Here is a 25,680-nt window from a genome sequence, read left to right as displayed (position 1 = left end):
GTACATTAAGTACTTTATACAGTACTTTTAATTAGGAAAAAAAATTGTATTTTCAATTTGTTTCCTTAACTCTTTTTACTTATATTTCTAGATAAATTTTAGAATGATTTTTGGCAACTTCCAAACTTCCTTCTCCTCTTGCCCCCCAAAAGTAACATTTTTATTGTGATTTTGATTGGAATTGTCTGGTACATAATAGTCACTCGGTGTATGTTTGTGAAGTAAATAAATATGGGGACAATTCACATCTTTATGATGTTTAGCCCTTCTAGCCAAGAACATGGTATATTACTTAATTTTTTCAAATCCTGTTATTATTAATGTAGGTTTTGTGATTTTAGAAAAATACATATCTCACACAGTCATACAATTAATGTTTTCTAATATAGTATAATCTTTCCATTTCCCTCCACAAAAAGTCAAACCCTTAAGTGTACCTTTATTGTCAGGTCTTAGACGTCTGAGGAAGATGATTTAAATGTGGATAAATGTGTGTAGGGTGAGGTTAAGGACCTGGGTGTAAAGGACTAGATTGAAACCGACCACATCTTCAAGCTTTTGGTAGTGGCCAACTTTACTTTAGCACTGCCTAGAACAACTCAGGTATGAGGAATTTATTGGAGATTGGAGATTGCAAACTGGCTGTGTGAAGCTAAAGCAGCCCTTAAAAATATTTTTTTTGGATCGCACAGTAAATTTTTAAAATATGAATTCATTGCTACTTTAAAATTTGGGAGATTTCATATGAATATTTAGATTTTGAGTTTTTCTGGAGAGGCCCCAAATCTGGTGCCCTGTGCCCTCGGTTTCAATGGCAGCTGATGGCTCGAGTTCAGGAACCTCTGTTCCCTTTGAACCAGGCAGTGTGCTTTCTCCGGTTTTCTAGTGGGACCCAGACGTTCCCTGTTAGCTGTCTTGTGCCTTCAGCATTTAAGTTTGCAACCTCAATTCAGATGACAAAGGAAAAATTGAGTTGCACATGGGTAGGTATGGCATCTTTCCTTTTGGCATTTTGGTATTGCTTTTAAATGATAGTGTCCAAAGGGGAATTGAGTAAGGGGAAATACGAGAGGGTAAAGGGGGTCAAATACATGGTAATGGAAGAAGATTTGGCTTTATATGGTGAACACATATGCAATATACAGATGATGTATCATAGAATATACACTTGAAATTTGCAGAATTTATCAACCAATGTCAGCACCACTAATTTGAATAAGATTAAAATATGTGGATATGATTTAAATACGGTCCTGGCTCACAAGTGGGAAGTAGACTGGATGACTTCTCAAAGATCTTTCTTGTGCTATAATTCCACGAGTCTGTTACAATAGTGGTTCATGAAGTCTTTCTCATTGCACATGGTTAGGGTACCTGAGAGTTGGAATGAGCCCCCTGCAAAACAGGGAGGCCACAGGGGAGTTGTTGCATCTGATGTTCCTCATCTTAAGTACAGGAAGTTTGAAAGCTATTGCAAAGGAGCCTGTTTGAACAGTCAACAGTTCATAAAGCCAGCTACCTCAGCCCTGGCTGGTTAGCTCAGTTGGTTAGAGCGTCATCCCAAAACAACAAGGTTGTGGGTTCAATCCTCAGTCAGGGCATATATGGGAAGCAACCAATGAATGCACAACTAAGTGGAACAATATAATGAATGCTCCCCCCCCTCCCCTTCCTCTCTCTGTCTTTCTAAAATCAATCAATCAAAACAAAAACCCCAAGAAACAGCTGCCTTATTTAGAAGGATTAATGAAAAATCTGTTTTTTCTGTGCATAGTTATCTAAAGATGAGTGAAAAGTTTAGGAGAGAACTTTGAGTTTTATAAGTACACTTATATTATTTCCAACATTATGCATGTTCTGGCAGAATTATGATTGGGGGAACCACTATTTTAAGTATTAATTTATCTGTGCTTGCCTACGATCTAAGCATGGTCTTTATTTTTTTTTACTTTTTTTTTTTAGATTTTATTTATTTATTTTTAGAGAAAGGAGAGAGTAAGAGAGAGAGAGAAGAAGGGAGGAGGAGCAGGAAGCATAAACTTCCACATGTGCCTTGACCAGGCAAGCCCAGGGTTTCGAACTGGCGACCTCAGCATTCTAGGTTGGCGCTTTATCCACTGAGCCACTACAGGTCAGGCACATGAGCTTTATTTTTAATGTTAAAGGCATATTTTTACATATAAAGCATATGGTAAAGAAATCTGTCACGACCATTTCTGAATTTGTCTTCCCTGGGACGCTTTATCATTCTGTGTTAGCAATCTGTGATGAACCCTATAGATAGTAAAATTAATAGCACTTGTGGTCAGTGGTATTACGTACAGTCAGTGAGGTGACAGGCAGAAAATATGATTTTTCCTAAGTACATTTGGCCTCAGGTAATTATTTTGTTTTTAGTTTTTGTTTTTTTTCATGGAGCTAACCAGTTTGGCCCATTTGTTTTGGCATCAAATAGACATAGCTTTATTGTGACTCAGAGTCCAGTACTGTCCTTATTTAAGGATATGAAATGTTATCTCAAGGGAACCTTTTTGGAATCTCTGAATGTTTTGGGTAATAAGCAAAATTTTTAGCCCAGGACCAAATATTCCACTTAGCCACCCAAATTGTTTCCCAACTGTGTTCTTATACTGGGATCCTGTGTGTGTATTCTTAGACTTATGACAGGACTCTTGTTTTTTGGTTCCCACAGAACGACCCCCTTCTCCAGCCACACCCATCACCGACAATGGTGAAGGTCACACTTGGGCCTATTTATGTTTCAAAGGGCCCCATCAAAGCTTTTTTCAAAAGTCCTACCTCACACTTAGCCTTTCTTTATGTTCTCACTTGTCATTTCTTTTCCTTGAGCCTCCTGGTAAGGACAGGTGCATCTTTCCTAACAGACACAGTCACAACTTCATTTTTTCTGAACAAAATGGCTTTACCACTCATCTTCTCTCTTTTAAATACTTTATATGTTCCTGTTCTAGTGTAATATCTAAGACATTTTCAGTGATTGGTAGATATCAGCCCTTCCGTCCTACATACACTCTTATTCAATGTCATCCAAGTCTTCAGATAGAGAATGATAACTGCCTCGTGACCTCAGACTGGGGCAGGCACAGGTTTAAACTGGCTGGCACACAGTACCCAGCTGCTTCTAGGTCAGCACATAGTCACTTGATTGCTATCAAGTACCCTTCCTTAAAACAAGTATGAGACCACGGGCCCTGGCCACCCACCTCCTACCCCTATCTCTCTCACCCTTCCGCAGCCATGGCTCATTTGAGCAAGTTGGCTCTGGACTGTGAGGATAGCACCATGGCCTTGCCATAGGCACTAAAACAACTCAGTTGCTGAGCAACGGAGTAATGGCCTCAGATGAACAGAGCATCGCCCCATAGGGGGCTTGTTGGGTGGATCCCTGTCAGGGCGCATGCAGGAGTCTGTCTCTCTGCCTTCCCACCTCTCACTTAATTAAAAAAATATATATATGAGACCACTGTTTGACCTGCTTAGGTAAGCTTACATGTGCTGTAAATTTAAGGTTTGATTCTTTGAAATTAGTTTTAGGACTACATCTTCAAGTCATCTTTGTTCTAGACTTTGAATCATAATTAGAGTTTCAGTCTGCACCTGCTGTTTCCTGCAGGAGTTAAAGAAGTCATCAAAATTAATAAATGGCTGGTGTTCAAAAAGAGCATACAGGTTTAAAATGTGTATTTAGGCAACTGAGCTTAAAAATATGTATATTCAGCCTGACCAGGCGATGGTGCAGTGGATAGAGTGTCATACTGGGACACAGAGGACCCAGGTTCGAAACCCCGAAGTTGCTGGCTTGAGCATGAACTCACCAGCTTGAGTGTGGTGGCACTGGCTTGAGCGTAGGATCATAGATATGAGTCCATGGTCACTGACTTGAAGCCCAAAGCCACTGGCTTGAAGCCCAAAGCCGCTGGCTTGAGCCCAAGGTCGCTAGCCTGAGCAAGGGGTCACTCGCTCTGCTGTAGCCCTCGGTCAAGGCACATATGAGGAAGCAATCAGTGAACAACTAAGGAGACTAAGAAGCCGCAATGAAGAATTGATGCTTCCCATCTCTCTCCCTTCCTATCTGTCTGTCCCTCCCCATCTGTCTGTCTGTCTGTCTGTCTCTTTCTGTCTCTGTCAGACACACCCAAAAAATGTATACACTGTATATATATTCAACCCCCAAATGGGGAGAGTGTTATTCATCTCTTGAAAAGGTCAGAGTTATGAAAAAAAAAAAAAACCCAGAGAGAGATTATTCTACATTACAGGAGGTATAACAGATGTAACCAAATTCATTGCATGGTTTTTAGTTCTATCCTAGTTCAGGAGGAAAATCAGAGATTACATTTTGGAGGTAGATTGAGAAATTTGAATGTGGACTAGTTATTTACTTGAGCAATGATGTCATGCTCAGTTGTGACCTCAGTTATGTTGATGATGTATATGTCCTTATTGTTTGGGAGTCTGTGCTTCCATATTCAATAATAAAGTATCATGATATCTAATTTTCTTGTCATGGTTTGTCAAATATGTATATGAAATATGACAAAACATTATTCATTACTGGGTTTAGACGGTGAGTTTTAGAGTGTTCTTGGCACTGTTTCTCCACTTTCCTGGATGTTTGAAATTTTTCATGATGCTTCCCAGTTGTGGTCTGATACTGGAACCCCAGTGAAGAAGTCCCCTCAGGGAGAGGACTGTGGGACACGGCTTCCTGAGCCTCGTGGTTTGGGAGAGGCGCCATGTGGTGGTGGATAGAACCCACTGCGAAGCGGTGCTTACCTGCCAGACCTCTCAGAGGCCGTTTCCCAGGCTCCCAGGGACTGGCCTCATAAGAGCCATGAGAGAGGGCTTTCCACCACACCACAGACTCCCTTTGGCAGCCTTGGGGAAGCTCAAGTCATCTTGGCCATGCATCCCCTGGAAAACAAGTGAGGCGGGATGGTTTTACAGTAAAATCTCATGTTGGATATTTGCTCTCAGTATCTTGGGACTATGAAATAAAACAACCCCCAGAAATGACCACTCCCTTAAAAAGCATTACTCATTGGAGCACAGTATGACTTAAAACTAATCTGCTGCCTTGCTAAGCCAGGAAGGAATTTGTTCAACTCATATTTAATTTTTTTTTTTTTTTTTGCTATTGTTGTTTTCCCCTTTCTATTCATAAAGTCTCTGGGTTCCTAATAAAGCCAGTTTGGAGCAGTTTCTCTTAGAATATGAACTAAAATATAGTCAGGACTCTGATTTTTCCTTATATGTGAACCACCCTTTCTTCCTCTCCTGAATGTTACAGACTCCCACTCCGCCCTTTTTTTTGGAGATTAATGTTCTTTAGTGAACAGTGAGCCAAGCCTGGTAACAGGTCACTTTGGGCTTCACTGTGAGCTGGGAGATTGTCTGTAGAAAGGTGGAGAGAAGCAGCTCTTTATAAATTGTGGGGTGTAGGAGGCAGAGGGACTGGAGACTTTGGCCATTGCTTAGAGACCAGGAGAGAAGGTGAACTCTTGCTTGTATTGGAAACCATGTGATATTAGCAGTGCGGGAATAGAAATTATTTCTGGAAATATTACATATACCTGAAGACTAATGGTGGAAAGGTGCTTTCCTCACGGAAATGTCCTTCCTTGAACTATAATCTCTTCCTGTGTCTAACGACAGTCTTTCAGGAGGACCACAATAACTAGCAAGAAAACAGGTGTACTTAAATGTGCTTTACAAGTGCCTGAAAACCTGGGAATACCATTGTCAACTCGTTTTCAAATGAAAAGGTTATCATTTTATGATTTTCTTTTGGCCCCGCCCAACCACCACCAGCCCCACAGTCTCCTACTAACGCGAGATCTGTGCATCGAGAACGCCAGCGTAGCAAGCTGGGAGCTGGTGCCCCTGGAAGGGAGAGCAGAGGGCCTCCTGGATTGCTTGCCAAGTCGCTGTGTGGCTTTAGAGCATAGCAGAGCTTTGCTTTAGCCCTGGGTAAGTCCGAAGTCTCAGTGGCCTGAACTCTGACGGCGCTTGCATTAAAGAGCAGAGATAAGAGAACTGTAGTTTGCATCACTGCCTGTTATCTGTGGATAAATGAAAATACATATCCCTAAGGATTTCGTTGCAGTATATTTCATCAGAAGTGACTTTTCTGTTTTTATATCAAAATTAGTTTGCCATAAGAACCCGCACAACTACCTATTATGTTTAATCTCTCTTTTAAGTTTCTCTTTGAGCAATGAACTTTCCTCTGGCCAATGGCATTTGGAATAAGCAGATGCAAAAAAAATAAAATAAAATTTTTTTTTAACATGTTAAACTTGTTGTTTCTATTATAGGTACCACTAGGCAGGGTTTTCCATTGAAACCATAACAAGAGGCCAGTTTAGGAATGATTCCTCTTACCATAATCCTATCCTGAGAGCAGGGAATATAGGGGAAAGGGTTTTAATAAATTCAGTTGTCCCAGTAATCCCAGTAATAAATCACTTAGTTGGAATTTGCCTTATTCTGCTTTCTTTTTCTATAGGGGAAGGTGTCATAGTGAGGCTTGAATTGTTCAGCTGGCCCGAGTAGGCTCCAGTTATTATCACTCAAATGGTATCTCCAGATACCAGGCTTCCTGAGCTCAGAGCTGTGGCTTTCATAGTCAACTTTAGATTTAGCCTCTTCCTAATAATAATATTTATTGCTGAAGATTATGTACAGGGAATATTTTTGAAATTTCAAACCCAGCGTCTGAATCGCAATCAGTGAGAGCTACAAGGGTTAAGTATAATCAGCCAACAAAGGGAGAATGACTTAGGCGTTGCATTATTATTTTTTGTTCAGTCCTTTGGAACACTCATATTATAGGTCATTGTTTTTTAAATCAGTTTAATATTTTCTATGTGTGTTTATGAATCTCAAATTGTAGAGGACTTCTCTCCTAAAGTTTCCCTTTCCCAGCAGTAGGACAAATAAACAGAAGTGAAAGTCACTTTGACTCTCTCTGTGACCTGAGGAATGAAGTATTTGTTTAGAAGGACTCCAATAATGCCAACGATGTGCACATTTTGACATATTAAGGAGGAAACACACGACCCAAATGCAATCTATTGCAAGTGTGTTAGGAAAATAATTCATCTCAACTCCTCTGGAGATTATCCTGTCATAGCTGTCACTATTATTTTACAATCCCTGTGACTACAGCAGTTGTGCTGTCAGAGCCATACTTAGGTGGACAGAACATCAAGTCTATGGTCACTGGTGTTCTGGATCTTTCTACAGGAGTGTTGGAAAGATACCGAATATAAAAGTGGAAACTTCTTTGTGTTCTTTATGTACAAGTTATTTCAAAACCTTCATGGTCATGGACTCGGGAGAATCTGGAGACCACCTCCCATACTCCTGGCTTCTCCAATTTCGTGAATAAAATACTGTCACTGAGGTTGGTTTAGAAATCGGAGACCCTCGTTCTTTGGCTTTCACTTCTGATTCTTGCCCCAAGTACAGTACATGTTAATGGGGACATTTTTTATTTGATCTTTTCGGGAAAGTCATCAAACAGAGTAGTTTATACCTGGAGGAGGACTGAAAGGGGAGGGAGGGAAGGACAGACATAGGGAAGGAGGGAGGGAGGGACAGACAGAGGGAGGGAGGGAGGGAGGAAGGAAGGAACTCTGCTTGTACTTTTTGTGAATCACCTGACAGTCTCTTGCCGCCCTATAAGGTGAGCGGGAATATCTGTTTTCAGAGATGGAGTGTACTCCTCTGTACCAGGCTTCTTCACTTAACATTCTGTTTGTGAGATTTATCACTGACATGGCCTGTAGTTGTAGTTCATTCATTTTTACAGCAGTGTAGTATTTCATTGTGTGACTATCCCCACCACCACCTTTTTTAATTAAAAAAAAAATTCTATTAATGGATATTTGCATTGGTTCCAGGTTGGGACTATTATGAAAAGTGTTATTATGAACACTTGTGTGTATTCATGCTTAAATCCTGCTTAAGATATTCAAGCAGATTTTGAAAGTGGCTGTACCAATTTGTACTTCTCTCAGCAGGGTCTGAGAATTCTAGTTTGTCCCCATTCTTGACAATACTTGGTGTTCTTGGTCTTTTTAGTCATTCTGATGAATTGTTTTTACTCATTTTTTTCTATTGTATTCTATATAAAGACTTTACTGTACTTGAATTAGAATAACTTATTTATAGGTAAAATTCACACATTTTAAAATAGGTATTAAATTATTCTTTTTGTGAGCTCATAAGTAAGGAGTATGAGAAGGTGACTAAGATCTACTATGTATGTGCCAGCTCAGCCTGAATTAATGATCCCTTGTGAGGGCCTGGTTTTTAAGTCTCTCCTCTCTCTCTCTCTCTCATTTATTTATTGATTTTAGAGAGAGAGGAAGGGAGAAAGAGAGAGACAAAAACATCGCTCTGTTCCTGTCTGTGCCCTGAGTCAGACCTCCTCATTTAGTCAATTTTACAGATGAAGTGACTAAGCCACTTCAGGGACCAGGGATTATCCCAGGTGCTGAGGCCCGACCTCGTAGAAGAGCCAAGATTATAATGTTCACCCTTCCTCTCAGTGAGGCCCCCTATCAATTCTTGTACTCCTTCATTTGCTGAGTAATTACTGAATGCATGCTGGATGGCAGGCACTGACGGCTTGGCCCAGGGGACGCAGTGAGAAACAAGCTTGTAACCTGATGATGTCCTCTTTCTCCGCACAGGTTTTGGCGTTCAGATCACAGCCTATTTCCTCAAGAGAGGGATACGCCTTCGCTGCCTCGGGGGCTCACAGGGTCCCGGTAAGAAACTGATTTCTTGGGTAGTCAGACCTTTTGCATGATTAGCTTGCCCCAGAGAAGGAAGAAAATTCAGGAATGAAGCTTCCGACCTGCTTTCCATGAAATTGAAGTACTACTAAGTGACAGTATTTCCAAACATGTGTGATTGTTTCTTGTTCAATTTCACCGTTTACTGCCTACCTGGGAACAGCGAGCCGGGTTGCACTGCGCATGCTCTCCTGCTGCTTCTGGAGGCTCCAAGGAGCTCCAGTGTGACTCACAGGCAGTTAACTAGGAACCACTTCATCACCCCGGCACACTGGGGCCGGGTCGTGGGGCGAGTGTGTGCACGAGCAATGCTTTCTCAGCCTGGAGCTGTCGGGGCCTTTCCTAGGTGTGCGAGGAGGCCAGCTCCCCCCTCATTTCCCCAAGGCAAGATGTCCACGGAGGAAATGATGTCAAACAGGTCCAGCCAACAACAATAAAGTCAGGGGCTAATGACCGTCTCCAAGTTGATCTGCGAATTGGAAAGAAAATCTAGTTGAGCTTCCTTGGATGATTTTAGTATATAAGCTAGGAAACAGGGATTTAAAAAATTAACCATATAGAGGTTTGCTCTTGGAATCTTCACAACTATCTGCCCTTTCTTAACTTTGAGTTTCATTTGAATATATTACTCTCTTAATGAGGCCTTTCAGTTAACTCAATTCTCGTAGTAAAATAAGCCAGTTAAGACCCTGGCCGGTTGGCTCAGTGGTAGAGCGTCGGCCTGGCGTGCAAGGGGTCCTGGGTTCGATTCCCAGCCAGGGCACACAGGAGAAGCACCCATCTGCTTCTCCACCCCTCCCCCTCTCCTTCCTCTGTGTCTCTCTCTTCCCCTCCCGCAGTGAAGCTCCATTGAAGCAAGGATGGCCCGGGCGCTGGGGATGACTCCTTGGCCTCTGCCCCAGGCGCTAAAGTGGCTCTGGTCACAACAGAGCAACGCCCCGGAGGGGCAGAGCATCGCCCCCTGGTGGGCAGAGCGTGCCCCCTGGTGGGCGTGCCGGGTGGATCCCGGTCGGGCGCATGCGGGAGTCTGTCGGACTGTCTCTCCCCGTTTCCAGCTTTGGAAAAATACAAAAAATAAAAAATAAGCCAGTTAACCTACATCTGTTAAAATGCAGCCCAAGCTACCCTTCGTGGTAGGGATTGCTATTGCCTAAATCTTTACTTTGTTTAAATATTAAAGTGATGACAGTCTCAAACATCACCTAATTAGAGTAAAGGGATACACCAAGTGGCTTATAGTTTACACAGTACCCGGCACCGGAATGTTCAGAATCTGCATTCTGTCATTCTTATTTTTCAGAAGGAGAAATGGAAGAATAAAACAGGAATTATTGGATAGAACTTTGAACTTCTGATTCTGATCCACAAATAATTGATAAAATTGATCATTTTGAATTGTAATTCTGATCCTCCAACAACTTGTATTTCAGTGTTGTGATATTTCAAGGCAGGGAGTGAGTTTCAGATAATGAATTCTGTGACTCAGTTTCCCCTTCCATAAAGTAGAAAGCAGACTACCATTTATCTCAATGCGATATTTTAAGATTTAATGAATAAATACTAACTGGTTGATAATTTTGGTTTTCTGGCTTTTCAAGCTTTACCATATATGACAACCATGAGGAATCAAACTTTAAACATACCCAGGATTCCTGAAATATGTGGGGATTTTTTATTTTAAAATTTTATTATTTTTATTGAATTGATTGGGATGACATTGGTTAATAAAATAATGTAGGTTTCAGGTGTATAATTCTACAATACATCATCTGTGTATTGTATTATATGTTCACTACCCCAATTCAAGTCTCCTTCCATCACCAATATTCCCACTTGACCCTTTCCTACCTCCCGTTACCCATCTCCCTCTTATAATCACCATAGTGTTGATTGTGAAGTTGTTTTTTGCTTAATCCCTTCACCTTTTTCACCAAGACCTCCAAACCCCTTCCTTTGGACAGCCATCAGTCAGTTCTCCTTTATCTATGAGTCTGTTTCTATTTTGTTAGTTTCTTTCACTAGATTCCACATATGAGTAAAATCATATGGTATTTGTCTTTCTCTGCTTGGCTTATTTCACTTACTGTAGTACCCTCCAGGTTCATCCATGCTGGTGCAAAAATAAGATTTTCTTCTTTCACAGCCAAGTAGTATTCCATTGTATAAATGTACCACAGCTTTTTTGTCCCCTCTAGTGATGGGTACTTGGGCTGTTTCCAAATCTTGGCTATTATAAATAACTCTGCAGTGAACATAGGGGTGCATATTTTATTCTTTTTGAAGCAATTGTAAATGGTATTATTTTCTTACTTTCCCTTTCTGATAAATATTATTAGTGTATAAAATTGCAGCTTATTTCTGGATATTTCTTTTGTATCCTGCTACTTTACTGAACTCATCAGTTCTGGTAGTTTTGGGGTGGAATCTTTAGGGTTCTCTATGTATGGTATCATGCCATCTGCAAATAATGACAGTTTTACTTCTTCTTTTCCAAACTGGGTGCCTTTTATTTCTCTTTCTAGTCTGATTGCTGTGGCTAGGAATTCCAGTACTATGTTGAATAAAAATGGTAAAAGCGGACATCCCTGTCTTGTTTTTGATCTTAAAGGAAACACTTGTAGTTTTTTTCCCACTGAATATGAAGTCGGCTGTGGGTTTGTCATATCTGGCCTTTATTATGTTGAGGTATGTTCCCTCTTTTCCCACTTGGCTGAGAGTTTTTATCATAAATTGGTGCTGAATTTTATCAAATGCTTCTTCTGCAACTATTGATATGATCATGTCATTTTAGCCTTCATTTTGTTAGTGTGATGTGTTGATTTGTTACTAACCTTGCATCTCAGAATAAATCCTACTGTTCATTGTGTGTGATCTTTTTAATATATTGCTGGATCCGGTTTGCTAATATTTTTTTGAGGATTTTAGCATCTGTCTTCATCAGGGATATTGGCCAATATATATATTTTTTCTTTGTAGTGTCTTTATCTGGTTTTGGTATTAGGATAATGCTGGCCTTCTAAAATGAGCTTGGGAGTCTTCCCTCCTCTTGAATTTTTTGGAATACCTTAAGAAGGATACATGTTAGTTCTTTGAATGTTTGCTGAAATTCACTGGTGAAGCCATCCTATCCAGGGCTTTATTCTTGTTGGGAGTTTTTTTATTACTGCTTTAATTTCACTAGTTGTAATCTGTCTGTCCACATTCTCTGGTTCTTTCTGATTCAGTTTTGCAAGATTTTATGTTTCTAGAAATTTATCAGTTTGTCCGCATTGTCCAATTCATTGGCATATAGTTGTTTGTAGTATTTTCTTACAATCTTTTGTATTTCTTTGGTGTCAGTTGTTACTTCTCCTCTTTCATTCTGATTTCATTTATTTTGGGTGCTGTCTTTTTCTTGATGAGTCTGGCTAATGGTTTATAAACTTGTTTATCTTTTCAAAGAACAAGCTCTTAGTTTTATTGATTTTTCATAATTTTTTAAGACATTTTTGTATATTTCCACTCTTATCTTTATTATTTCCTTCCTTCTACTCACTTTGAGCTTTGTTCTTTGTTCATTTTCAAGTCCCTTAAATGAAAAGTTAGGTTGTTTATTTAAAAGTTTTGCGGTTTTTTGCTTGAAATAAGTCTGTAATGCTATGAATTTCCCTTTTAAGACTGCTTTTGTTGTGTCCCATGGATTCTTGGGTTGTTGTGTTTTCATTTTCATTTGTTTCCATGTAACTTGATTTCTTCCTTGAACTCATTGTTAACCCATCCATTGTATAGTAACATGTTTTTTTAGCCTCCATGTCTTTGTGTGTTTTTCAGTTTTTCTCTTGTGATTGATTTCTAGATTTCTACGGTCAGAAAAATGGTTGATATGATTTCAGCCTTCTTAAATTTATTGAGACTTGTTTTGTGTCCTAACATGTGGTCTATCCTAGAAAATGTTCCATGTGCACTTGAAAAGAATGTATATTCTGCTGCTTTGGGGGTGGGGAGGGCTCTGAAGATATCAATTAAATCTCTTTGAGAAATGGTGGTTTCTATGTGAGGAAGACTAGTGGAGGTAAGACTAGAACTACAGGTTAGGTCCCAATTGTGGGGAGCTTTGAATATTTGCATAGTATGTGATGGGCACTAAGGAGCCATTATAGGGGTTTGAGCATGGTAGTTGGAGCTGGTTTTTAGACCTGTTAACCTGCTTGCACTTAGTAGAAAAAAAATTGGAATAGGGAAGAATATCCACCAAGGAGACAGCAGTGGTCCAGGTGAGAGGGAAGGAGAGAGCTGTTACTGGAATATCAACTCATTAGGCATTTGCTATAATTAACCTGGCCAAGTGGTATAAGGTGTTTAAGGTCTGTATTTGCACAATTGACTTTTATGCCAGGCTTCCAAGGGCATCAGATTGAGATATGCAGTTACTTTAGTGCCTTCACATTGTCATTCATTTGGAAATGTGCAGTGTATGTAAAAGGCTTCATTTACCTGATTCACATATCTTTTTCAAAAATTGGTTGGACTAAGAGGGAAGTTTTCTCTTTTGGAAAAAATGGCTTTATTTCTGTTATTAATGTGATACATCAGTATTATAAAAATATTCGAGCAATAAAACCAAGTAGAGAAAGGAAGAGGAGACCCTCCCCAACCACTCACAAAATACACTGTTATCATCAGCTAAACATACTTCAGACATCACTGCAGAGATAGGTGGAGGCTGGGTGGGTAGATAAATGGACAGACGAACAGATGGATGGACAGACAGGCAGACAAATGAGAGAAGGATAGACATGGCATTTATCATTTTGTATTTCTTCCATTGACTATTGAATAGTTCAGTTCTATGATTCATTCAGCCTTCCCCACCCAGAAGTCTTTTACTTCAAGAAGTTGTAATAATTAGGTTACTGTGATTGTAGTATAGTTGTATCATCTTTACTATTGCATATATAACCACCACATTCTTAATAGTTTGATCACTAATTCCTAATTAATGAAACTGCTGTTTACATAGCCTGAGTCAGATCGACAATTTGCCCTCCATTGTAGGGGCCTCTCTAAGACCAATTGACCAAGGATATGATAGGCAAACTAATAAGAATGTTCTCAGGCAACGTTTTCAGATTTTACCTAATATTCTTTTCCTTCCTGTGTAAGTCTGTACACATATTAGAAATGTTGATCCTTTTTCCCAAACAGGAACGTTGAGTTCCAAACAGATCACAGCAAACTGACACAGCGGGAGGGCTGCAAGGCCCAGCCTGGTGGTGTCATGTGATATAATGGTCCAGGGGCTCAGATGGACCAATTTGCAGCCTCCTCGGAATTCCCTAGAGCTTTGTGCTTGCCCCGCCCTGTTGATGGCAAACACTAAAAGGTGGGAAGGAGACAAATGTATCTTATACATTCATGTTTATTGCTGTAACTTAAAAATCTGGGACCACGCATTTCTATGTTCATAGGTTTTTGATGCCTTTAGTAATTTGATTGTCTTTATTTTATACAGAACTTCGTATATTCCCTGACAGATTTGTGGTCTGTGTAAGTCAGCTTGCATTTGGTTGTGATCTGCCAAGGCAGAATGAAGAAGTGGTATGTATAAAAATTTTATAAACAAATCTGCTTAAATACTGAATTATTACTGAAAATATTTTAAAGAGTTTTTTCTGTTGTCATTTAGCTAATGAGCACTTAATACTTGTCTTAAGGGACCAAAAATGTCCTACCTATTTTGCATGATAGTGCTGATTAATTGACCTAGGGCCTTTTTTAAGACCCTTGAAAATTTAGTTTGATCCACAGCATTTTTCCCATTTCAATGTTAAATGAGAATGCAACATTTTACAAAAACTGTGATGGTGCTTATGATAGTATTTAAATGAAATAAAGCAAAGTCTTTAAATTGAAATGAAGCAAAATCCACATGTTTCCACTGGAAGCTTTCATTGGGGTCAGTGGCTTTTGAATTTTATTCCATGGTGAATCACTGACATTTTCATGAGAACCAGCACTTTTCCCCAGTGTGTTATTTCTAAGCTGATAGGGTTCTTTTTCTTTCTCTCTTTTCTCATGCTAAGTCTTAAGCTCCATCACATCCTGTTCCTCTTTCACTGTTCTCTATTCAGACAGATAGATACGGAAGATTCGGGCAGCTTGCAGCTTTGTCTTTTAAGCTTAACATACACACTGAAGAGAGTCTCCCCTCTGTGCGTGTGGTGGTGTGTGGTGTACACACGTGCATGCGCACACGCAAGCTCTATCTTGCTGCAGTCACAGTCCAGTCTGTCTGAACTTAACCTCGGTACAAACTCTTTTTGTATTTTTGGACATATGTCTTAAAACTTTAACAAAGAGGGGAAATACATCTAGCAGACATTAAACCCGGACATGAAGTGTGACATGCTTATGCTTCTAAAATAATTTGTGAGAATATTAACTCACCCGTTATGTTTATTTTCAATCCATTTGAAATTTGGCACACGTGTTCTAAAACCAGTTTCTTATCTCATCTTAGATAATTACATAGGGAAAGCATTTGAGAGGCAATAGGGTGAATGGAGACCCAGAAAAAGTAAAGAGCAGAGAATTCACATTTAAATGTAGGTCCCTTGATTTGGCACAAATAAGCCCATCAGAAAAACCAACATGACCCTTATTTCTTCATATATCAATAAAAATCTAATATACACATTCAGTGAAATTAATGAAGTGAATCTAATGAAAAGTATTAAAAGTTTATTCTTTGAAATATGTCTGGAATGTTGAGTTATCTTTGTAAATTAATAAATACTAAAGTAGTAATGCCATTGGCAAACAAGTATAATATAGCTTAACTGATTCAATGCAATGAAGAAACTGATCTGTGATTAAAGAAAACAACAATTAACTATACTAGAAAGTGTTATTGCTTTCAGATGGACTACAGAAGAAATTAGATCTTGTATTCCATGTAATATTAATACTGAATATCTTAAATTATTAAGGGTGAATTAAAACATTTCAGTACAAATGAAATGTTATCCTCCTTAGGGGCACTGGTATTTATACAGATGTAAGTTTTCTATAGCTGCTGTCATAGAAATCCTGTAGTTTTAAGGGCTTCCTATATGCTAAGAATTTTCATTCTCAGCAGTTGGCTAATCTGAGCCTTTCACATGAGCCGGTTCAGTTTTCTTATCTTCAGACTGTTCCGATGTCTAGTGATAACAGGATCAGAGTTGACCAACTTAGCTTATAAGCAAAATGCCGTTTACATCATGAGGCTCTTCCACTGTGCTGAGAGAATCTCTTTAGGTGTGGGCAGGCTCTGTTTCTTCATCTGCTCTGTTTTACCGCCTCTGACCATCCCTTTCCACACTTTCCCATCTACATACCCACAAGACACACAGAGTCAACTCAAGCCTGATGCTGCTAGACAGCTCCATCCCCGGACACAGGCTCTGTGCAACCCTGTGCTTGGCCTGCTCGCCCGGACATTTCCCATCCTCATGGGCCTCTAGCCCACCACTTTCTCAAGCTTGTCCCTACAAACAGTAAAATATCCAGGTGGAGCAGAGGGCTCTCTGCCCCACAAGTGAGCCATCAAGGTAACAACAAAGCAGTCCTTCCACCGCTGTTGTCTTTGAGCTGCCTTTATTGATATTTGACCTCTGCAGAGCCCTCCCGTCTCCCTCTTTAAGGATCAATAAACAGTCCTTCCCTCCCAGAGTTGCTTTCTGCCTGAGAGGTGGCATTTCTACTCCCTTATATATTTAGAATGCCCAAAGCCAGTGAGGTCCACCTCACTCTCAGTGTGAGGATTCCTTGAACTTCCTTATTCCTTAGAGCAGGGGTTGGGAACCTGTGGCTCGCGAGCCAGATGTGGCTCTTTTGATGGCTGTATCTGGCTTGCAGACAAATCATTAATAAAAATAATAATAACATTAAAAATATAAAACATTCTCATGTATTACAATCCATTCATTTCCTACTGCTCATGTTCATGGTTGCGGGAGGCTGGAGCCAATCACAGCTGTCCTTCGGTACAACACCAAATTTTTATTGGATAATGTGTAACGTACACAGGTCGTTGTATGGCTCTCATGGAATCACATTTTAAAATATGTGGCGTTCATGGCTCTCTCAGCCAAAAAGGTTCCCGACCCCTGCCTTAGAGCTTTAAATGCCTTTATTAGTTTACATGGATATCCGCCACAGGGCAGGATCCATCTCATTTTCTTAGTATTCTCAGGGAACATCTGACAGGCAAGGCCTGGGGGACTGGCTTCCAGAGGAGCTGTATTGGAGCTACTTCTCGGGCAATAAACTTCAGTTACTTCCCTCTAACTGTTTACTGGTCTCTGTTCCTGGCCACAGCAGTGACAGGGAGTGAGCCAGTGCCACAGCTGCAGCCTGGCCCCTTACTCGTGCTGTGGCCTCGAGCCGCAGATTCCTTTTTCCTTCATCTTTACTGTTTTCCCTTATCCATCCTCACTGTCTGAGTGACAGTTGGTGAGAAAGTCTAGGGAAGCCTATTCAGAGCTGCTCCGCCCAGTACTCTTCCAGCCTGAGTCCAAGGAAGCCAGCTGCACTTAGCTCCTCACTCTGGAAAAGGGGGCCGCACAAAGGAAGCGCTGGTCCAGAGCAAGCCGCACAAAGGGAGTGGTCCCTCTCTTGGGGGAAGGTGCGGAATGAGCACAGCCACGCAGCTCCTGACCCCGCGGCTCCGGGGAGGTCTGTCACCCCGCTGTCCACTGGGGGACGTTGGTGCAGGGAGACCCTTCGTGGTGCAGTAGCTCTGCACCCAGTGCTAGTGTGCCAGGGATGTGGGAACTGTGATGTGTACTTTGGGAAGAAAGGGCATTATTATGAGATGAGTCATTGTATTTTTCTTACTACAGTTTCTCATAAGAAATCTTGAAGCTCTTGTTAGGCTGTTTTTGACCTATTGCTGGCAATGGAGCTGCGGAGTCATTCGGGGAGTTTTTACCTTTAGTCTTTTTCCTTTCTCCTTCTTTCCCTGAGAAATATGAAAAGCTTAAAATACAAATTGTAATGCACTTAAAATATTTCATTTCAATATTATTCTTTCATATTCACTAACCCAAATCCCTGTATAGAAACTTCTTTCTCAGATATAAAAGCCCAGAAGCCTTTGGGAAATTCAAATAATTTATTATTTTTTATTATTTCCTATTCAATTAAATAACCAATAATAACCAAAGCAATAACTTTACAAAGTAATAAATTTATTGTGTAAATAACCACAAATTATTTATATGTATATATGTGTGTATCCGGGACCTTCCAGGGTTAGCATAAAGCTGTTGTCTCAGAGGGCTTTGGTTATAGCCACGCCTCCTCATCCCCAGAGACCCCTCCCATCTGTCCTTACCAGCACTTTTGACACCCTTTGCTGAGTGCTGTCTCTGTGCCAGGAGCTCTGGTAGGTCCTTGGGCGACTAAGGAAAATAAGAAAGTGCTGTTGCCCCCAACAAGCTTACAGTTTGGCAGGTCAAGGACACTGAAGGTTATCCTGGTGACCTAAAAACATAATTCAAACAGAGCCTCGTTTTTCCTTAAAGACGTATTCATTCTGCACCTGTACAGTTCAGCTGGCTCCTGTCTGCCTTTCAGGAACCAGCCCCAAATTCTAAGTTACTTTCTTTCTTTCAAACCTAAGCTGTAAAAGTCTGGGATTCTTTTGGAAGTTTAAAATATGACATTTAGTACTAGTGCCACCGAAAAGTGAGTCTGTACAGGAGATATCTAGGTTGATATATGTTGGCCCCGTCTAGGAAGATTGTGCAGACTTTGTACCTCAGCCCACAAATCTACTCACGTCCGTAGACTCGCCAGCACATCCTGATAGGAGACAATATTTAAGTGCTAAATTGAATACATCTCTTTAAGTCCAACTACATGTTAATGCTGCAGAATTCTCCTCCCAGTTTATAAGAATTGAAATGAAAATGAGTCTAAAGAAGCAATCAGCTCCCCTCGCCTGGGTTATTTTTAGCTTGGCTTTCGTGTTCCTCAGCTGTGCGTAATTGAGCCTCTGAGGGCCTGAGCCCTCCACTCAGTCAAGGGGGAGGATATCAACTTATCTCAAAAATCCTTCCTCACACTGAATTTCTATCAGAGGAAGAAATGAAAGTGCAGCTAAATAAAACCCAGGGAAGGATTTTGCACGAAAGAGAACTTGTAGATTTAAAAACTGATTTAAGAAACATCAGAGTAGAGTTACAGTTTATCTTAGAAAACATGAACAGAAATTATAAGGAAACATTTCAGTCCTTAAGTTTTTAGAATATAAGAAATAAACTACTGAACAATTGGGCAATGCACTAACTTATGTACCCTGATGAGAGAATTATTTATACTTTTATAGGGCAGCTTTTGCATAAATACAAATCAGATCATTCAAGAAAACTTCTTTTTTGTATCAAAAGAAATAAGTAAGTAGTAGAAGGTTGTTTTGGGGCATTTCATGATGTGTATAGTCTTTATGAGAATCCATTCTTCTCATCTGATTGTGTTTCCCAAACAATATCATGGTAAATTGCATGGAAACCATGAACAAGAGATGCCTATCGCACTAGGAAATGTTCCTCCAGTGGCAAGGTCTGTTTCCGTATTTCATATTCCCCGCAGTGTTTTGAACTTACGTTTTTTACTTAATAACTGCTTATCAAAATCGTACATGTTCAAGTTACAAAAATGTTGAGACTCCAAATACATACAGAGACAGTGAAAATTTTCCACCACCCACAACCCCAAGTTAGCCTCTGTTAATGATCTAGTCTGTACCCCTTCAGACCTCCCACTTGATAACTGAGGCCAGTGCATATTTCCTTTAACTAGGACCTCGTGTATTTGTGAGCTCTATGTTTGTCTCCATTTTTCTATTAGTATTTTTGTCTTTTACAAACCCCTTACTGTATAAAAAGTTTTTAAATGGTAACTTTCATTGAGTTTAAAATTTACCTTTCAGTTTTATGGCACTGCTGTGTGGTGGCTGTCCATGCCCTCAGTTTTATGTTTTCCATAATGATGACTGCCTTTGATGATCTTGGTGTTTTATTTTTTAAGATTGGATAAATAGGCCCTGGCCGGTGGCTGAGTGGATAGAGCATTGGCCTGATGTGTGGATGTCCCTGGTTCAATCCCCAGTCAGGGCACACAGGGAAGCGGGACCATCTGCTTCTCTCCACCTCTCTCTCTCCCTTCTCCCTCTCCCTTCTCTCCCTGTTCCCCTCCCACAGCCAGTGGCTTGTGGTTCAAGCATAGCTCTGGGCACTGAGGATAGCTTGGTTGGTCCAAGCATCAGCCTCAGGCACTAAAAATAGCTTGGCACTCAAATATCGGCAAGAGATAGGATTGCCATGTGAATCCTTGTAAGGGTGCATGCAAGAGTCAGCCTTACTATATATCCTCCTGTCATCGAAAAAAAAAAAAAGATTAGATAAGTATTTACTATTTTCTTCTGGTATTTTTAAGAAATTTAGTTTGTGATGCGAGCTCCTTTTTATCCTGCATATTGACCAGTATTGTGCTGTGCCAGTGGGGCCTCCCTGGGGGCATACGTGACAAAGAGGCTTCTCTAGGGACAGGGCTCCTTTTGCCCCATAGCAGTAGGACTTGACTGATGCTCACCCCCTTGCCTGCTGCCTCCCTGTGCTGACTGCTGATCCCTTCTCCTGTCAGCTGTGGCCAGTGCTCATGGTCAGAACACATGGCCAATAGTTAACCCTGTGAATAGTACAGACGTTCATGTATGACCTCATGCCTCCTGACCATCCAGAGTACGATCGATTTATTTTAAAAATGTGTAAGGTGGCCCTGGCTGGTTAGCTCAGCAGTAGAGTATCGGCCCGACATGTGGAAACCCCAGGTTCGATTCCCAGCCAGGGCACACAGGAGAAGCGCCCTTCTGCTTCTCCACCCTTCCCCCTCTCCTTTCTTTTTGTCTCTCTCTTCCCCTCCCGCAGCCAGGGCTCCATTGGAGCAAAGTTGGCCCAGGCACTGAGGATGGCTCTGTAACCTCCACCTCAGGCACTAGAATGGCTCCTATTGCAGCGGAGCAACAACCCAGATGGGCAGAGCATCACCCCCTGGTGGACATGCCAAGTTGATCCAGGTCGGGCGCATGCGGGAGTCTGTCTTCTGTCTGCCTCCCCACCCTCTACTTCTCACTTCAGAGAAATACAAAAAGAAAAAAACATGTAGGGCAACATTTTAAAAAGGCAAATGTATGCTCTTGTTTCTATAAATTGGTTATCAAACAAACATGATTTTAAGTTAAAACTGTAACTGGATTTAATTTCATTTTTTGGAAAAAAAAACCTCATTTCTGGTAGTCAGCAAGCATGAAAAAAACTCATTACTCAAAGGGTTAAGCAACAGATTAGGGCCACACCCTCCGGAGGGCCTATGGATAAGCCGTTTTCTGTGGATAGAGACTGAACAATAGCATCCCCCCTATCACCCACCAGCCCTTATGTGGACTCGCAGGAGGATGATCCTAATGAAATTGTTCTTGGCTAGCTGGGTCTATCTAGAAAATTTCTCCTAGACTGTGACAGAGACGATACGGAAATACATGATTTTTTTCAGATGAGATCAGTTTTTTAAAGATTATCCTTTGCTCGTATGCTACCATAACCTAACGTTTTGTTCTCCTTTTCTAATAAGAAAATTCTCCTAAATGAGATGGTCCATGTCTTCCCAGCCAGTGCTCCAAAGGAACCTGCCCTTTGCTGAGGTAGAATAGAATAGGATGGATCTGGGTCCTCTAATCCAGGGGTCCCCAATCTTTTTTTGGGCCACGGACTGGTTTAATGTCAGAAAATATTTTCAAGAACCGGCCTTTAGGGTGGGACGGATAAATGTATCACGTGACCAAGGCAAGCGTCAAGAGTGAGTCTTAGACAGATGTAACAGAGGGAATCTGGTCATTTTAAAAAAATAAAACATTGTTCTGACTTAAATATAAATAAAACGGAAATAATGTAAGTTATTTATTTCTCTGCGGACTGGTACCAAATGGCCCATGGACCAGTACCGGTCCGTGGCCTGGGGGTTGGGGACCACTGCTCTAATCCTTTGTGCTGTTGTCCCCATAATGTGCCTTTTCTTATGCAGAGACCTCCAGTCTCCCTTTGATGACCACTTAAATGATAGAGGACTAGGAGAGCCATGGCAGGGGCTAGAACAAGTGGCTAGGGATAGACTTCAAAGTAAAAGAACTGCTCTGACCACGCCTCTCCCCTCACTCGCTGGTGGACTAATCATTTGGCTTCTTGGAGCATCAGTGCCCTGACTTATTAAGCAGAGGTAAAAGTGATACCTTCCCAACTTTTTGTATGGATGGAGTGAGATGGCGAACATAAAAACGTTGTATAAAGTCTAAAGCGCTTATGCAGTATTAATTATTATCAACATCATTTCCATTATCTCCAAAGAGGAGTTCATTTAAATGCCATTCATACCAGATTAGCAGATTTCTGTTCATCTTACCTTTTGTGCTAATGAGACATGAGAAAAATACCTGATAATATTCACCTGTACATAATATTTTCCCAAGAGGCTTAGCGCCGGCATTTTCTGTTTGTCTCCATTTGCCAGCCCAGACGCCTTTTGCAGCCGTAAAATCTGAAGTACAAAAAAATTAGATGATAAACCCCCAGTAAGTCAATGATGGAATACAATAGTCCAGGCGATACAATAAAAGCATAAACATGTGACCTTCAGTGGGAATTCTGTTAACCAACATCCAGAGGAGGAGGAAGAAGAGTTGAGACCACCCAGCTAAAATGCCTTTTATTTCCAGTCGCTGCCTGTGGACTCACACTGAGGTGTGGCTCTGGAGGAAGGACCCACATACTTCTCTAAGGTACCTAGGAGCTGAGAGACAGCAGACTCCCCCTGCCTGAATTCCTAAAAGCACACGTGATCATCAGAACACCCACAGTGACAGCACAGAGTTCGACATGCTGGTGGATTGCGTTTGGAAAGTTCATTAGTGAGCAGATGATTTAGAATTCGGTGCTCATTTTCCCAAGAAAGCAGTCTCAGAAATGCGATGAGGTTCCCAGACTCGGAAGACTGGAGTTTTGGAAAGAGGGGGGTCTTGCTGTCTATGTTCAAGGGAAGTTGGAACAGCTATTATTTCTTCTGCATCCCTGGGCAGAGGGCCAGCTCTGAACAGAATTTTGAAATAAGACAGTCATCTGCGATGTCTTCTCTCTGGCTCTGACAGCCCTTTCCCACCAGTGACCACAGCCACATGGGTCCCCCTTTGGCCAGCCCTCCTACCTGTGGGGCTGGACTGCCCACCTCTCCTCTCCGGCCCTGTCCAGGCCCACGTGCTCAGCCAACAGGAGATGTCAGGGGAAAGATCGCCACCCTAAACAAAGGGCTGGCAACCCTCCTGTGGGTGTCGGCATTTTTCAACCACAGTCTTCTGTGAGGGAGGTGTTTCTGAATAAGGAGACCCCCAAAGGTGAGCCAGCTCTGCCCGAGGGCAATTTTCATGATGTTCCTCTCTATTTTTCACAGATAATTCTCTTTTACTTTTTTATTAATTGATTTTTTTTTTTTTTTTTTTTTTTTAGAGAGAGAGAGGAGAGGAAAGACAAAAAGAGGGGATAGAGCAGGAAGCATCAACTCGTAGTGGTTGCTTCTCATATGTGCCTTGACCAGGCAAGGCTGGGGTTTCGAACAGACAACCTCAGCATTCCAGGTCGATGCTTTATCCACTGTGCCCCCACAGGACAGGCTCCCTTCTACTTTTAAACTGGGCATTATTAATCTGTGATTCATGAATTCCCTGAAATTGCAAAAAAAAGTTACAGGTATTTTTATATTTTTCTACTCAAATGAAATAACTTTCATTCAATTCTTAGAGTGCTCAGTAAGCTTCTGCATCTTTAAGACGTGCTGGCCCCATACCTACACATTTTCTAAAACATCCAAATTTTGTCACACTTGTGTGGCACCAGAGACCCAACCATGGGACCTGAGGTTGTTCAGGACTTATTTTTAGGTTGTTGAGGGTAGGTGAATATGAACTGGAAAATCCCTGTGAAATGTGTACTTTCTACAAAACAACTTCCGTGATATCTTTTCACCAATATTATTTTCAGGTTAACAAGACATTTTTTTAGTCATCAGTTCAGAAGAAAACAACAATTTTAAAAAATTATTAAAGGAAAAAACAAAAGAAACTAGAGTGCCTGCTCACCCAAGTGGTAGCAGCATCAGTGAGATAAAGCCACCTGCACTTGGAGACCCGTCCTTTCTCAGACAGGCAGAGAACTGAGCACTCCGAGGGGGGATCAGGGCCGGAGAACCAAGCAGAGCAGACTTGTCCTTCACTGTGGAAATCGGGCAGATGGCCTAGCCTCATAGAACATTGTTTCCTTATCTCTGAAATGGGGAAGGTCGTGTCAGCCTCGTGGGCATCTGATGAGGATACGTTTACTGGGTGCTTGTCCCTGTACCAGGTTCTTTTTCCTTTTTCTGTGTTGTCTTAGTACAAATGTCCTCTACTGTTACCACCTTTAGAGAAAAAGACTTCAGTCCACAGTGGAATTCATGGGACACCACTTACCTTTCTATCTAGCTTTTTGCTTCAGTTCAGTGAGTCAATACACAGATGTATTACTCTATTTCTCTTCCTGTTTATTGATACCCTATCCCACCTGTTTTGCCCCTTCCGGTTCCTTAGCTTATTAATTATCAAATAATATAAGAAATTATTAGAAGCCAAATTTGGGAAAGAAAGACCTCTTCCTCATTTTAAGATGTGTGGCTTCTGCATGGTCACCTTGCACTGTGGTCTAACATTGTGGTCGATGTCACACTTCTCGCTCTGCTTAGGCTGTGTTTCTATAAGTAACTCAGCCATTTGTCACATTTCAGAATGCTGGTGCTCCTGAAAATCATTGGGCATCACACTAGCATTCAAGAATAACTTTCTTTTTTTTGCCTTAGTATAAAGTCATAAAGAATTGAAAATATAGTTCCAGCTTTATATTTCATTATTATTTTTGGCCCCCAAGTGAGCTGATAATATATGACTTTTACTCAGCTTTTATTGTTTGCAAAAGGCCTGCATTGTTTGCAGAGGGCTGTTGCATACAATAACTTATTCAGTACAACAAACCTGAGAAGAGATTATATCAGTCTTGAACCTTTTAGTTTTCAAGGGACAGGAAGGCCAACTCAAAATGGCTTCGCGAAAAAGGAAGGTTTTGGGCTTATGTGACTGAAAGGCTAGGATTCAGGTATGGTTTGATCAGAGTCACAAAGAATATTATCAAAACTATTTCTCACCATCTTGGTTCTGACTTTTACTGTATTGGCATCATCCTCAGACTGCATGTGGTAGTTGGTCCCTGGGAAAAGAGACCAGGCCTCTTCCCAGGCCACCTGTCAACCATGCATCTCTTGGCAGCTCATGGATTTTGCACTCTGATTGGCCTGGACCCAGTCACAGGCCCACATGTGGAGTCAGGCATGGAGATTGGATGGACAGTGGGGACATGATCTCCCAGAAGAAAATCTGAGTATTATTTTTAGGAGATGAATGAGTGTCTACTACCAAGATTATATATATATATATATATATTATTCCTTTTTTATAGATGAATACATTGATGTTCAGAGAGGATAAGTGGCTTACCAGATCTCACTGTGAGGTAGAGACCAAGAGGAAGTTAGAGCCAAGGACGACTCAGAGTCTGGTCCTCTTTCTACAGCCACGTGTCTAACCATGATGGCATGTGGCTCATCTCAGTTCTGCGTCTAGCTAACTGTGCTGCCCTGGACGCTTAGTCTCTTGGGTCTCATTCTTCTCATGGAGACAAGACCTATCTGCCAGATA

At 41.1% G+C, this 25,680-nt stretch overlaps 1 protein-coding gene across 1 annotated transcript in view; it reads left to right on the top strand.

Annotated features, from left to right (window-relative positions):
- Nucleotides 1-25,680, top strand: part of SLX4IP (SLX4 interacting protein) — a 225,047-nt gene that overhangs the window by 185,648 nt on the left and 13,719 nt on the right. The window contains 2 exon segments of the mRNA XM_066236042.1: nucleotides 8,724-8,801; nucleotides 14,320-14,405. Coding sequence (XP_066092139.1) covers nucleotides 8,724-8,801; nucleotides 14,320-14,405 — 164 coding nt within the window.

The sequence above is a fragment of the Saccopteryx bilineata genome, chromosome 6 (genome assembly GCF_036850765.1).
Source record: "Saccopteryx bilineata isolate mSacBil1 chromosome 6, mSacBil1_pri_phased_curated, whole genome shotgun sequence".
NCBI classification, from domain to species: Eukaryota; Metazoa; Chordata; class Mammalia; order Chiroptera; family Emballonuridae; genus Saccopteryx; species Saccopteryx bilineata.
The sequence above is the reverse complement of the archived record's forward strand: the minus strand, read 5'-3'. Positions and strand labels throughout refer to the sequence as shown.